General features: G+C 43.0%; 1 protein-coding gene across 2 annotated transcripts in view; it reads right to left on the bottom strand.

Annotated features, from left to right (window-relative positions):
* The window catches only part of LOC134532540 (fringe glycosyltransferase), a 124,323-nt gene that overhangs the window by 83,527 nt on the left and 25,372 nt on the right, over nt 1–15,424 (bottom strand). For both annotated transcript variants that reach the window (XM_063369036.1, XM_063369038.1), the window contains exons 3-4: nt 5,779–5,827; nt 2,665–2,707 (exon numbers count right to left, since the gene is read on the bottom strand). In XM_063369036.1, the coding sequence (XP_063225106.1) occupies nt 2,665–2,707; nt 5,779–5,827 (92 nt within the window). The remainder of the gene's footprint in view (nt 1–2,664; nt 2,708–5,778; nt 5,828–15,424) is intronic.

The following is a 15,424-nucleotide window of genomic DNA, read 5'->3' as shown; positions in this document are numbered from 1 at the left end:
GCGAATAATTCCACCGACGTTTCGGTCGACATTACAGCAGTCGCCGTCATCAGGGAACAGTAGTTTGGATGGTGTTATGCACAAATGAGTTAACCAACAAAAGGAAAAAAAAAAATTATTGAAATAATTGTGCAGGTAAAATGGCACTTTTAATTCAGCTAATTTTTTTTAACCGACATTCCTTGCTACTATGCCATCTTGCGACCAAACATTCAACGCACTGCCACAATACCGGTTATTGTGTGTTCAACTTCGAGCTCAATTTACTCAGTTGAAAATGTTTGTGGGTTGAACCATTTTTGCATTACACCGTCCAACTACTGTTCCCTGATTATGGCGACTGCAATGTTGACCGGAAAGTCGGTGAATTATTTGCCAATTGACGCGGCTACAACCCAGAAGCCAAGCTACTTCGTGTCAAACAGTTCATGAAGGCAGGTACACGAGAAAGTGGAATAGGCAGGACAAAAAAAAACTCTCACAAACGAAACCACTATAAAGTTTGTTTAAATATACAGTATTACTGTCAAAATCGACATCTGCTGATTTTGGTTTGGTTTTTTTTTCTGAGTGTTTGAGTATAATTTTTCTTTGTCCATTTTTTCAACTTTTCTCTATGATATACAGTATAAACCATCAATGGTGTATGTCCAAAATAATGTTTTAAATCAATCTTCCCCATTGCAAAAAATCATTCAAAGAATGCTTCAGTCTCTAAACTTATAGAATGTTTGAAGATTTCATTGCCTTCATTCGGATATAACGCACGAATAAAAACACACTTAGAAAATTAATAAATTTTGAAGGAGAAATTGTAGTCAATATTTTCATTGTTTTTTTCCCTTGCTTTATCAAAACTGAGAATCGTGTTTTTTGTAAAAATTATAAAAAAGTTACCGTGGGTCAAAGTATTGCATTACCTATTAGAATTCCAACTTGAATTCTTCATTAAAATTTAATCATTTCTTCATACATATGTAATTAAGTAAGCAAACTAAAAAAAAAACAATAATTTGCTGTTACAAAGAAAAACCCACTGTAAATATCCCGTTAAGGTAAACATTGCTGTTCTCACTTCGTTATAATTTATAACGAAGTGAGAAGTCGACTTGAGTTGGCCATTTTATGCGTTTTGTGCTAATTCCCTAAAACCGTAACACAGCGATAATTAGGAATGCTAAATTAATGTCAAATCTAGGACATACATTACATTCAAACAATAAATACTGACAGCACTTCCATAACGAACAGTCCACAAATCAGGAGACAACATTCAGATATGTCTGTATAGTTGAGCACACTCGGTGTGTAAGTTCGAGTAACACTTTAGTGTTTTTTTTTTATTTGTAATATGCCCTTACAGCATCAGCTCCTCAAAGAGTGTAGTAGGGGAGAACGGGGTAAGTTGGCGAACGGGGTAAGATGACGAATCGTATGTAACTAATCCAGAAACACAGATAGACGGTTGGCGCACCTGTGACCTTGTGTGTCACCATCTGCACCTACTAGGCAGGTGCAGCGGAATTTTCCAGTCAGTTTGAATGTGGCAGTTTTGAGAGGCAGTCTGTTTCGTGAGCCATTGTTGTAATATTGAAGGTACGTATGTTAAGCTATTACGAGAAAAGAGTCCATTTGTTTTAAATGTTTATATATGTAAAATGAAATGCTGACTTTTGGGAGTATTTTAGTGTATAGATTGTTGAAGAAAATTTGTTAATGTTGTTCGTGATTTTGGTAAAGCAAAAATACGGCTGCTGGGGCAAGTTGACGGGGGCAAGATGACGAATTCGTCATCTTGCCCTGCAATCGTCAACTTGCCATAGGTAATGACAGTGTGAGCATTATTTTGTATTATATGTGTTATTAAAACCAATGATGTACAGATATGACGAACATTTAAGTAAAATAAAAATAATAATGAAATTATAAAATATTAGAGATAGTTCCTGTGTTAATAGTCGTAACAATTTTGTTTGATTTTTTTGTAGATGCCTAGGCATATTATAAGCGGAAAACGGAAAGGAGGCGTTGGAGTGACGAAGAGATAGATAGAAGAAGCAGAATGAAGAGAAGAAAAATGAAAGAAAAACTAAGAAAACTGAAAAACAAAGCTCTGATCATTCTGTAGCAAAACCATAAAGCCTAAATAGCGTTTCTTGCCCTGCATGTGAAGAAGTTTACGTGGAACCTCCAAATGAAGACTGTTCTGAGTGGTGGCACGAAATCTTTTCGAATTATGAAGTCAAGGAATTATATCAAAGTCGTTCAAATATGTTACAATATATCTTCTTTACATCCTGCACGTTGTTTAGTGTAGGATATCCATAAAACTATTGTTTACTTTGTCCATAAATATATATATTTTGGTTTCGTCATCTTACCCCAATAGGTTCGTCAACTTACCCCACTCCTGGGGCAAGATGACGAATGTGCTAACTAATTGGTTTCTTGTCAATAACTTCGGAACTACGCAAAGTAATACAACCTTTTTACATATTTAGGTAGAAATTAGTATGTACTTCGTATTGGTACCAAATTAGATATTATATATGCTTATTTATCTGTTAAAGGCCATTTCAAAGCTTAACATCGTCAACTTGCCCCGGTCTCCCCTATATCATGCATGAAAAAGGAAAAATAATGCCAAATCTATAACACACGTACCTGTTGTGTGAAGACGAGCAGTTGGTGTTGATCATGTGGCCGTCTGCAACACAGGAGAAGAGACATTCAGTGCGAGGCGACTAGCATAGCCTACACGACTTCAGAGTGTCACTCAGCACTCGTCCACTAGTCTCCGCTCTGCCTCTGGTGGCGAATAAAGACAGAGCGTTGTGCGTCCGCCAGTTCCGGGACAAACACATTCTAGATCAGAGCTGGCCAATAGGCGGTCCTCGATCAGCATGCGCATGATATAGGCGTAAAATACTTATCTTATTTACTACTACGATCACTGCATATCATACTAGTTTCATAAATTAAATATTTAAGTATTTTTGTTGTAAATCTTTCTCATTTTAAGTCAGTTCCTGTAAGGCCATATAAGTATTTCAACATATTTAGAATAAACTAATTTCATGAATGCAATATTAATAATTTCTCTTATAGTCATTTTTATTTTGTCAATTCATGTAAGGCCATATGAGTATTTGTTAGTATACTAACTGTTATAGCAGATAATAGTATACTAAAAATGTATAAATAATTACCTGGTCTTAAAGAAATTGACAAAATGAAAATTACTATTTTGATAATTTTTAATATCTGCTATAACCATTATACACAATAGTTTCATGAATGAAATATCATTAATTTATGGTTATAATGTTATCAATGAAAGTGCATCGGTGTAAGGCTAAGTGCCGGCGGTCCCGCAGAGACCAGGGCGCTGGCGTGCTTCTCCCGGCGAGGGCAGGAGAAAGACACGGCGGAGACGGCGACCAGCTGACAGCGCCGCGGTAATGATAACAGACGAGCGGTAATTGGCGGCGGAGCGGTTCCCACGGCGGCCTGCTTCCGGGCCGCAGCCGGCCATTGTTCACCTGCGCGTGACGTGCGGGGCGCGCCGGCCGCCGCGGCTCTGATTCACGAGCTTTGGCAACACTGCGGGCCCGCCTCGCGCACCTGTCGCGGCTCCGGCCTCGGGCGGCCTCGGGCGCCTCCGCCGTCTCGGCGACCTCGCGCGCGTATCAAGCGTCTGTTTTTCTATCTTCTCTTGTTTCAGGCACATCAAGTTCTGCCATTCCCGATTACACCCGAAAAATTCACCTTCGGCCAACTTCGGGATTTGTTTTATTTTTGCGCAGGAAAAGGAATTCAAATATTAAAAGTGGTTGGTTAGGTTAGCTACATTAAAACACTATAGACGGTTAGTAAGTTAGTATAGCTACATTAAAATAAACAGAGAAATATAAACATATATAAATAAACCCGAGGTTAGCCGAAGGTGAATTGTTCGGGTGTAATCAGGCAGGGACAGAACTTGATGGACATCTTAGGCTTCCCGCCTGGCAGCGGAGTGAGTGGTCAGTGCAGCCACTCACCACCAGGGTGCGAGCGCCCCTGGGGTGCATATTATTGTTACGGACGCGGGAGACAATGACGCGACGAGCGCCTGGCGGGCCCCGCGCGGCAACTGACGCCACGCGCGCATACCTTTAGGGATTAGGGCGGCCCGGCCTCACCTCCCCCCTGCCCCCCCCCCCGCCAACCCCCTTCCACGGCGCTGTTATCCATCCCTTCGCGGCCTGGATCACAGAGGTCTCGCCACGTGGAGTGACGTGGTTAATACGCCGTTATTCTGGAAGCCTCGAGGCGACGGGTCGGCCCGTCTCGTCACAAACCACTCCAGTCGGTTCCAGAAACACTGCCGAGGGTATAAAAGCGGTGACGCCGGCCTCCGCGGGAGTTCCGAGTGGAGTGAAGTGCGAGTGTGTGCGCGGACAGGTTCGAGGCAAGCTGGAGCCAACCCGCCGGAGTGCCACGATGCACTGACCACGTGACGGAGTGGCGCCGCTGCTGGGTGACCGCGTCACTCGGTGCAAGCACGGAGTGTGGGAGCCTCACCGCGGACAGCTTCTCGAGGCCATCATTATCACATTTTCAGTCGCACGTGTATCCAAATAACAATTATTTCAAACTGGTAATGGCTAGAGACCGAAAAAATCCGCGTATTAATTTCGTGATAGGCTGAAATTCAAACATGTGTACAATTCTGCTGGTTCTGATATTGGCTAGCACTTTAACTGGAGCTCTCTGGACCAATGAGAGACTATCGACCAATGAAGCGTCGAATTACAAGCTACCCAGTGGAAACGCCTCACAATTTAATACCCAATGAACACACGTTTTTACTTGAGAAATCCAGAGAATAATGGAGGCTATCCTAGAGGTCATTGAATCCGCGAATTTTTCCGGTCCCTAGTAATGGCAAACCGTAGTGCCTTAAGCAAGATTAGGGATATTTATTTATGCATTACGACGGAAAAGACTTAAATAATACCGCAATACAAAATTATTTTTTTTTTTTTTTACATTAACACCTATCACGGTCATGAGTAAGGCCATGTATTTTCCATGAGAAAACATGGCACGCTCATTAGATTGCCACAAGGTATGCCCCCGCTAGTGGTATAGTCCTTGTGATTGGTGACCGTCTGCAAGTGAAGCCACTGCGTTATTTGACCGGGCCATTCAGGACGCGTTTGCTTTCACATTGGATGTCTTTCACTCGAGCACCAACAGTTACCACGCGCCTGAAGAAACTCGACCAATCACGAAAAATTGACGATGCTACAGTGTTTTAACTATCAGTAGGGACCGGAAAAATTCGCGGATTCAATGACCTCTAGGATAGCCTCCATTATCATCTGCATTACTCAAGTAAACACGCGTGTTCTTTGGGTACTAAATTGTGAGGCGTCTCCACTGGGTAGCTTGTGATTCGACGCTTCTTCGGTCGATAGTCTCTCATTGGCCCAGAGAGCTCCAGTTAAACTGCAAGCCAATAGCAGAACCAGCAGAATTGTACACATGTTTGAATTTCAGCCTATCACGAAATTAATACGCGAATTTTTCCGGTCTCTATCAGTCAGTTTAGAATACATGCCTATAGTAAATAACCTTCAGAGTTCTTATATGAAATGTTCAGTTAAATTATGTGCAGCTTCTGAAAGTAATTCGATGAGACGGCAATGAAATGGTTTTTGCACGGTTGGCGGCTGAGTGGCTGGTGAGGTTGGCCAAAGTGAGTGAGTGAGTGAGTGAGTGAGTACTTACTCGTCTTCTGCTGGTACTCCTTGTCGTCCACGTCAGTGAAGAACCACGTCTGCAAAGAGAGAGACCGCAACTGTGTTACGACATTCACATACACAGCAATAACACACGACTTAGCACATTAACAGACCGTGTACAGCCTCGCCCTATTGGAGAAAATACAATCATGCTACCGTTGCCGCTGAATCACTTTTCTTTCTCATGGGAAAATTTTTGAGTCCAGATAAATATTAAATTCTAGTGATTCAAGTATTAATAGAGAAATTTTGAAATTTTAAATTTTAATTGTAAACAGTTTGTAGCCGAAATATGAATAAAAAAGACAGTTAAAATACACAATTTTACAGTGAGCTATCAACTATTTGGTTTCAAATTCAGAGCTTCTTAAATTAAATACGACAATAATCACATATGAAAACAACTTGAATTAATCACCATAGCTAGTTTCAGATAACTATTTCTTTGTAACAGTAAATAAAAACAAATAAACCGCTAATATTACAGAAATATCTTGTTGCAGAGCATACATTTGCGTTAATGAAAATACTTTTGTCAGAACGAAAAAATTCTTTTCATTAACGCAAATTTATTTATCGCCAGTTTAAAAATATTGAAATTTAAGATATATTAATAAATAAACAATTAAAAAATGTAAATTAGAATATTTTGATTACAAATTTTAATTTAAATAGATTACTTTACTAAATTAAATAACTAGTATTGAATACTCAATATTTTTTAAAATTTTTAACTATTTATACTTCATTAAATTAATTTATAATATAACGCCAGTAGTGATTTTATTGTGTTTATTCAATTAATTATTTGCCTGAAAAATTGAATCTATTTTTTACTACGCCAAGTAATAAAGCACGCGCACAGAGAAGATTGCTGAGAGTCGCAGATTTTTTTTCCCTAACCTAACTAAAACTAGGTGTATTTTGGAGGGGTCCGGGTTAGGGAGGGACCTAGGTGCGTCTCAGGCCGAAGCCTATACGCCTAGTCATGCGACTATACTTCACAGGATCATGACTAACTCCACGCGCGAGGACGCACGAGGACGCAAGAGGACGCAAGAGGACGCAAGAGGACGCACATTTTTTTTTTCCTAAACTAACTAAAACAAAGTGTATTTTGGAGGGGTCCCGGTTAGGGATCGTCCATTAATCACGTGATGTTTTTTTAGCAAATTTTTAACCCCCCCTCCCCCCTAGTGATTTGTGGTGAGGTTTTAGACTAACCCCCCCCCCCCTTTCCCAATAAATCACGTGTATTTTTTCGGTACAAAATATTTTTAAAATTTTCAGAATATTATCTTTAAATATAGGTATAATCTAATTTAATTCTGGAAAATTAAGCACAGCATGTATATTCGACGCCAAAATTACAGTCTTACTGGCGACTGGCAAGCCGAGCCGGGCGGGGATATTGTTGCCAGGCTACGGCGAGTCAAGGTCACGCGTCGCTTTTCGGTTTAGTAGAAATCGCGTGAAAAAATAAATACACGTGATATCTCTGTACACCCCTCCTCCCCCCTTGTGATATTTCGTGATTTTTCCGAACCCCCCCCCCCCCCCCCCCCTCTTTCGAGCCTCACGTGATTAATGGACGATCCCTGAGGGAGGGACCTAGGTGCGTCTCAGATTTTTTTTTTTTTCCTAGCCTAAGTTAATTCTAAGTGTGTAGGGGAGGGTCCAGGTTAGGGGAGGACCTAAGTGTGTCTCAGGCCGAAGCCTATACACTCTACCATGCGGGTTTTTAACCATGCAGGACAAGGGCGCGTGCATCATGTGCTTATTGGGGTTTATTGGCCAGCCATGGCTGCGATTGGCGCCATGACTGACGCCCCATTGGTCGCCTAGCTTAAAAGCTAGCTAAGTGTGACCCAGGTAAAACCTGCATAGACACAGGGAAAACCCTGGGCCGGTTCATGCGGGGATCAATTAACATGCATTAAGCAAGCAGGTAACTACTGGACAAGAAGAAGAAGGGTCCAGGTAAGAAGAGTTGGAGGGGCTGAAAATCAACCTTGGTGGAGTTGGGTGCTTGGGCCTTGCGGCCCGCATTTAAAGTTGTGAGCTCCTGGGTTATTATTAACCAGGGGCGCATGCGCCCCCAGGGGCGGGCGACTTCACGTCAGCCCAGCCACAGCTGCCCAGGCAGCCACAGTTAAGACAGAAGTGGGCAGACGAGCCAGTAAACCGGCTCGAACTGCTGGCGGAGCGAAAGGCAGCCTGACATTGCGCCATCTTCATCTTCCTTCTTCCAGTCAACAGCCAACGACCTTTCAAGCCAGGGTGGGGGTAAGTCGTTCAGGCGAATGAAGTATCTTGCGAGTCGGACCCTCTTGCCCCCCAAATTCCCGGGTCGGTTGAAGGTCGCGCCGCCCAGGCTACCACTGGCTCCAACAGGGCCCCAACTTGAAGGCGCCGCCATCTCTTCCTTCAGAATTCCGATGCTGTTCAGTTCCGTTGCGCGCGCGGCAGTCCACAGCTCCGCAAGTTCCAGCCCGCAGTTCGTCTACACTTCGCATCCAGGGCACATCGAGCTCCCCTGCGGTGCCTTCGCCGACGAAGCTGCTTTCTGCCGCGCGCCGAGCTACATTCAGGCTACCTTTCTCCCCGACAGCCGTGATAACGACTCCACAGGCCGGCCATTGGTCCGCGGACTGCTATTGGTTATTCGCAGCCACCCCAGCGAGATTGCAACTCTCGAGCTGGGCTCCCGTATCCGCCACCCGCGGGACGCGGTCGGTAGCAGTTGGCGCTGCTAGGCCGCCCCCAGCACGCACACAAAACCAACACGCACTGCCAGCCTTCGGTTACCCAATAGGTCGCAGGGAACTCCTAGCCAACAGCCCGCGAGAGAGATGCGCACGCCCCGAGAGACGACCACCGACGTGCGTCTCAGGCCGAAGCTAGGACACACGAGGACACACGAGGACGCACGAGGACGCACGAGGACGCACGGCGGCGCGGCGCTGACAAGAAGCAGGCTCGCAGGTGACCGGATGTGTCGTGGCTCGTAACGGTCGGAACGAGTCATTGCGGGACCGGCTCCGGCGAGTCGCTTCCTGCGCGGAGTACACGAGCTACCGACCCTGCCAACATCACCTCATATCTCATAAGGGAACGACAATTCCTGTGTTTTCACACCGAAAAAAATATATATATATTTCATAAACGCCACAATATATACTTTTTGTCAATATAGACTCAAACAAAATTCTGTAGAGAATAATAAAATAATTTTGTACTTCTATCAAAATCATTTCTATGCTGCATTTTGACTTGTACTACTTTCCCCTACATTGACTGGAAAATTATATATTTTTCTATTAAAGCCCTATGTCATGTTTTCCGCGGACTTATACGACGATGACCACAAGTGCAGGCTCGTCCTGTTAGCAGACGGTTAACTTAATCCAAATGCGGCCATTTTGTGACATATCTCCTCTCTCTCTCTCTCTCTCTCTCTCTCTCTCTCTCTCTCTCTCTCTCTCTCTATCTCTGGATCAGCCCAGAATTAAAACAAGATACTTCAAATGACATTAGCAAGACAGCTTGTAAAAGTGATGGACTCTCCCTAGTCATAAAGCTCACGACAGTGTCTGTGCCACACAAAGAAAAAAGAAACAGAAATTAACATCACTTTTTTTTGTATGCTCAAAATGATTATGATAAATCAATAGTATAGAGTACGGGCAAATGAGTCCTTCGGTAAACGTTACTTACATTTTCGGAAGTCCAGTTTGAAACCTGAATTCAATGAACCCCCTCCAGATCATAAGTTAAACAAGGCGCGGGCGCCAGAATGCTTGCGTGACAGTGAAACTGCTGCCTAGCTAACCATTTTTAACAATTTTCCGTTCACGGTCACGCGGTTCAACTACTTCACTGGAACATGTTTAACTCAGCCATTGGTTACATGCATTTTGAACATGTTCCCATCGGGGTTTTTTCCTCACTCAAAATAACCAGGTTTTGCAAGTGCTTCATCATGACATATATTCTATATCTGCTTGTGATTGGCTGGTTTAACGCCCACAAAACCATAAATAAAAAAAAATGGTCTTGCGCAATACATGTAGCTGCAGGAAATTAAACAGTAAATACAGAATAATTGTGTGTCATGATAGCTTTAGGCAAGCAAATAAACACTGATACATATATCTGTACTTAGAGGGCATGAGAGCAGTTTAAATAATTTCAAATAGTGGTTCACTTATTTTCTCAAATATTTTCACCCAACATATCTTATTTTTGACATGTCGTAGATATTTATGTTGTATGCCACTAGAAAGAGCGTATAACGGTGGTTAAGTTTGTGGTTAAAAATTAATTTTGCCCAAAAGTGGACATAGTATCTCATGCCTCCAAGGTAGGTACACGTCATAAGCACTAGCCGCAGTACCCGGTGTTGCCCGGGCTAAAACCACCATAATATAAGAAACATCACTACTGTAGGACAGTGGTGGTTTCAAGTCTGTACGACAAAAACTTGAAAAATTGGAAATGGCACAATCTCGGTGCATCAAGGCTACGCATCAGTAAAATGGGACGCCAATCGTCAGCTTCATTTTGTGTGGAAGGCAGGTAACCCCTTGGCAAGACCAAACGATAGCGTGTTACAAATTCAAGGCAACGCCATCTATTAACAAAATTCTAAACTAAACTGTTATTAGCGCCTGTAGTTCGCTAGCAGCCGCGAGCTTCACTAAGCGAATGTGTTTCGCCAAGGAGAACATGAAGTTGCTGAACTTTACTATATGGCCACGTGGCGGACATAGAGAAATGACACAAACTCACTGTTTGTGTGTCTACGACCTAACTCCTATGGTTTTCTATTATAAAACTGAATTTACTCCTTTTTCACTACCTTGGGGACGGAATTTCATAGTTATATGTAGTCCATTAAATGATTATTAATAGGGACCAGAAAAATTCGCGGGTTCTTTTCACGACAGCCTGAAATTCAAATAGTTATACCTTGGTGCTGCCTCTGCTATTGGCTCACAACTCGCCTGGATGACTCCGGGCCAGTGAGAAACACTCAACCGTAGCTGTGTCGAATCACAGGCCGCTACGTTGGGACACCTTCACAAGACAACAGCCAATGAGATGGGGGCATTTGACCGAGTGTACCGTAGAACTAAAAAGTTCATCATAGAGGTCATGAAACCCACGAATTTTTCCGGGCCCTAATTATTAATGTATATACTAGTAGGAATAGGTAGGGACCGGAAAAATTCGCGAGTTGTAAGACCTGTAGGATGAACTCCATAGTTCTACGTACACTCGGTCAAATGCCACCCACTCATTGGCTGCTGTCTTGTGAGACGTTCCAGCGTAGCAGCCTGTGATTCGATAAAGCTTTGGTTGGGTGTTTCTCATTGGCCCAAAGTCATCCAGGTGAGTTGTGAGCCAATAGCAGAGGCAGCACTGAGGTATAACGATTTGTATTTTAGCCTATCGCGAAATGCATTCGCGAATTTTTCCGGTCTCTAGGAATAGGGATTGCGGCCGAGTCCAGCTGGTGAACGCGAAAGCCGGCGGTCACGTGGTTATCGCACGCCGCGATGTCGGAGGGAGGAGGGGTCGCCGACCCTGCCAGGTGGCGTAACGAGCCCGCATCCGGCCGCGTGGGCAGAACTAGCCTGCAGCCACTGCCGCCTGCCCCCTGCCCCCCTCCACTCAGCCACGCGCCAATCGCGCGGTGACCCCGAGTCCCGCACACACGTGCTGGCCGACACTTGTCCCGGCACAGGTCAATTTTATACTTACGTTTAACACCGTCCGACTTGTGGACTTGCTCACTGGCTCAACTTTGGCAAAATTATATATATATATATGTGTGTGTGTGTGTGTGTGTATTTTTTTCACACACATATCTAGTGCAATTTTTGCAGTACGGATACTGAGAACCTAATTGAATAAAAAACAATTTTTTTGCTATAATGCTTGTTATAGTTTAAATATATTTCTGAAAATTGTTATTTTATTTGGTATTTTTTAAATCATAAATATTCTGAGGATTTTAAAAGGCTGCGTAATATTAAATAATTTTTGGTGAAAGAAATTAAACCATACCACATAGTAGTCAGGAAAGTTGACTTTATATATAGAAAGTTCCAGTTTTTTTAATTCTCCTTATCCATACTGCACAACATACTGCACAAAACCGTTACAAATGCTACTTTGACAGGTAATCATGCGAAAAGTATGCGATAAACACACATGTTTCCATTTTGTGAAAGTTCAGCCATTCGAAAACAGACAGAAACTCCCTAGACCAATACCTTCATTGTTTATAGTGTGCTTGTTGTGATCTTATAGCCAGAGACCGGAAAATTCGCGGATTCATTTCACGACAGCCTGAAATACAAATAGTTATACCTCAGTGCTGCCTCTGCTATTGGCTCACAACTCACCTGGATGGCTCCGGGCCAGTGAGAAACACTCAACCGTAGCTGTATCGAATCACAGGCCGCTACGTTGGGACACCTTCACAAGACAGCAGCCAATGAGAGGGTGGCATTTGACCGAGTGCACGTAGAACTATAAAGTTCATCCTAGAGGTCATGGAACCCGCGAATTTTTCCGGTCCCTACTTATAGCATATACGCGACATGCAAGTTTACCCTCTCCTTCCTTCTGGAATTCCCCCCCCCCCTCACGGTCTTTCCTGCGCTCATGACCTGGGAGGCTAGTGTGGAGGGCTCCCGCTGCTGAAGGAATGAAGAATGAAGCATGGCCTGGTCGCAGAAGCAGCGCACCTGTGCAGCGGCGTGCGTCGCGAACACGGTCCACCTGAGACCAGTTCCGGCTCGCCAGGAATGCGCGCGGACTCGAGAGGGCGTCGCTGGACCAGTTCTCAGAGCATGTCGGCCCGGTCCATGGTGAGTGGGGCGGGGGAGGGGCATCGCGCCTCGCTATCGCCTTCCAGCCCACGCGGGCTTTCCTTCATTCAACCCACCGCTTCCACCAGCCACTCATGCTGCCGCTAACACGCTTTACTTAAGATATAGAGACCGGAAAAATTCGCGGATTCATTTCGTGATAGGCTGAAATTCGAACATGTGCACAATTCTGCTGGTTCTGCTATTGGCTCGCAGTTTAACTGGAGCTCTCTGGGCCAATGAGAGACTATCGACCAAAGAAGCGTCGAATCACAAGCTACCCAGTGGAGACGCCTCACAATTTAGTACCCAATGAACACGCGTGTTTACTTGAGAAATGTAGAGGATAATGGAGGCTATCCTAAAGGTCATTTAATCCGCGAATTTTTCCGGTCCCTATTACTATAAAGGGACCGGAAAAATTCGCGGGTTCCATTACCTCTAAGATGAACTTTATAGTTCTACGTACACTCAGTTAAATGCCACCCTCTCATTGGCTGCTGTCTTGTGAAGGTGTCCCAACGTAGCGGCCTGTGATTCGATACAGCTACGGTTGAGTGTTTCTCATTGGCCCGGAGTCATCCAGGTGAGTTGTGAGCCAATAGCAGAGGCAGCACTAAGGTATAACTATTTGAATTTCAGGCTGTCGTGAAATGAATCCGCGAATTTTTCCGGTCTCTATGCATTTGTCACAAGAAAAAAAAAGTCACGTGAACGAATCTTTCAGTTTTCTCGCCAGAGATGTGTAACATCTAACCTCGGTAACAACTGAATTCACGTGTTCTCATGTTGCAAATAAACTTATATGGAATACGAAACACGGACACTCAAAATTTAACGTAGAATTCTTTAAAATATTGCCGAGCGTGATAAATATATACGCAACTGTGTTTTAACCCTTAGCCGGAGACGTGAAAATATTTGACATATCTGGTAACGTGGTGCCCCTCAGACCCCAAAATGTTTTGTAGAAGTTAACTGATTAGAAATTATTTTTGTTCCATGTAAAATTATTTAATGCATTTTTATACTTATTAATTAAATTAAAAAATAAATTAGTAAATAATTATTTACCAATTATAAAATACAATTTTTTCTATTGGTGCTTGCTCAAATAAATCTAAAAATGCCTATTTGTAATAATTGCTTTTTTAAAAAAAATAAGCTGATGGTAGCCTAAAAGTTTTATTTGCTATTCAATATAGATATAGTGACAAAACAAAATCTAGAAAACTTATATGAATAATAAGACTTTTTCATAAAATCTACAACAGATAAATTTTCCCAAAAAAAGAAATTACTTTTTTCCCCTCCAAATATTTTCCTTGCATAACCAATGCTTAAACCACAACAAAATATATAATCTCGCTAACTAGAAAGCACATGCATACTTATATATTTTGAAAATGGCATTTTTACATAAAATATATTAGCCGAACATTGTTTGAAAAAATTAAATTTGTACGAAAAGTCACTCTGTAGTAGAGTATTTGTTTGCTCTGCAATCATCACACATTGCTTTTCCACACACACTTTCATCACTTAAGTCACTAAAAATATCTTTCAACCACTTAGAAATAGTTTCGTCATAATCTGGATCGCCCACACGTACACATGTTCGTTTAGAAGCCTTTTTATCACTTCTGAGATAGAAACATAACTGGTGACGTGGTGCCACTACGACCCCAAGTTATCTTTGCGACCTGATATCTAGCGCCAGACAGCGTAAACAAATCTGACACTGCAGGAGGAGACTATGTGATATCCAAGCGAAAGGTAGATGGTACCACAAGCAAGTGCCTTGAACAGCACATAGATGGCAGCAAGTTAAAGTTTTGCTGGGGTCACGGAGACCCCACGTCTCCGGATAAGGGTTAAACTACGTTTCTTGACGATAATCAGACTTAGCTTCCGCGCCCGCCGCTAGAATTCTCTGCCGGAGCAGTTACGTAGTTTATTGAACAATTCGATTAGCAGAGCGAAATTTTAAACAAACTTCCCATTTTGTTAAAATTCATTAAACAGTTAATACTATAAAGTTTCCCTTTGGCTTCGTGAACTTACGTTCGCGCCATCCGCCACAGATGGCAGCACCGTTCGTTGTTACACATTTCTGTCCCATGCGACTTCCGTTCTATCCACGAGATTACTCCCACCAAATGCCGTAGCCCCTGCCGAGAGCTGAGATGCTACACATCAAAATTCTGATCGATCAATAGTAGGGACACCTGTATTTCGCGATTGCATTTTGTGTCAAGGTATTTCACAAAACACTGTAGCTTTTTCTAAGAGTCATGGCAAATTGTGAGGGTGCAGCAGTACGGTGACCACATTCTCATTGGCCCCGTCAAGAGCGGGACGACACCTCTCACCGACCTCAGCCAATAACCACAGGAGAAAAGCTACAGTATTTTGTGAAATACCTTGACACGAAACGTATTCGCAAAACACAGGTGTCCCTAACCATTAGACTGCAATGAGACATGCCCGCAGGCTGTGATTGGCGGGATGACAGCAGGCATGTGCCCGCTTTTGTTTAACAAATACGCGAATTTTCAATGCTATAAAACAAATTTAGATATTTCCCCCCTTCCAGATTCCATTTTTCGTACAGGACGCTTTGAAAATGGTAGGAAACTCACTTATAGAAGATTTTGCAAACAGAAAAAAAAGGTCCCAAAATATTTTTAAAAAAATAAGGAATGAATTCATACAATCTCAGTGAGTTCCCGGGAAATTCTAGCTCTCTTG

The sequence above is a fragment of the Bacillus rossius genome, chromosome 6, assembly GCF_032445375.1.
Source record: "Bacillus rossius redtenbacheri isolate Brsri chromosome 6, Brsri_v3, whole genome shotgun sequence".
Classification (NCBI taxonomy): domain Eukaryota; kingdom Metazoa; phylum Arthropoda; class Insecta; order Phasmatodea; family Bacillidae; genus Bacillus; species Bacillus rossius.
Note: the sequence above shows the minus strand (reverse complement) of the source record. Positions and strands in the feature narration are given on the sequence as shown.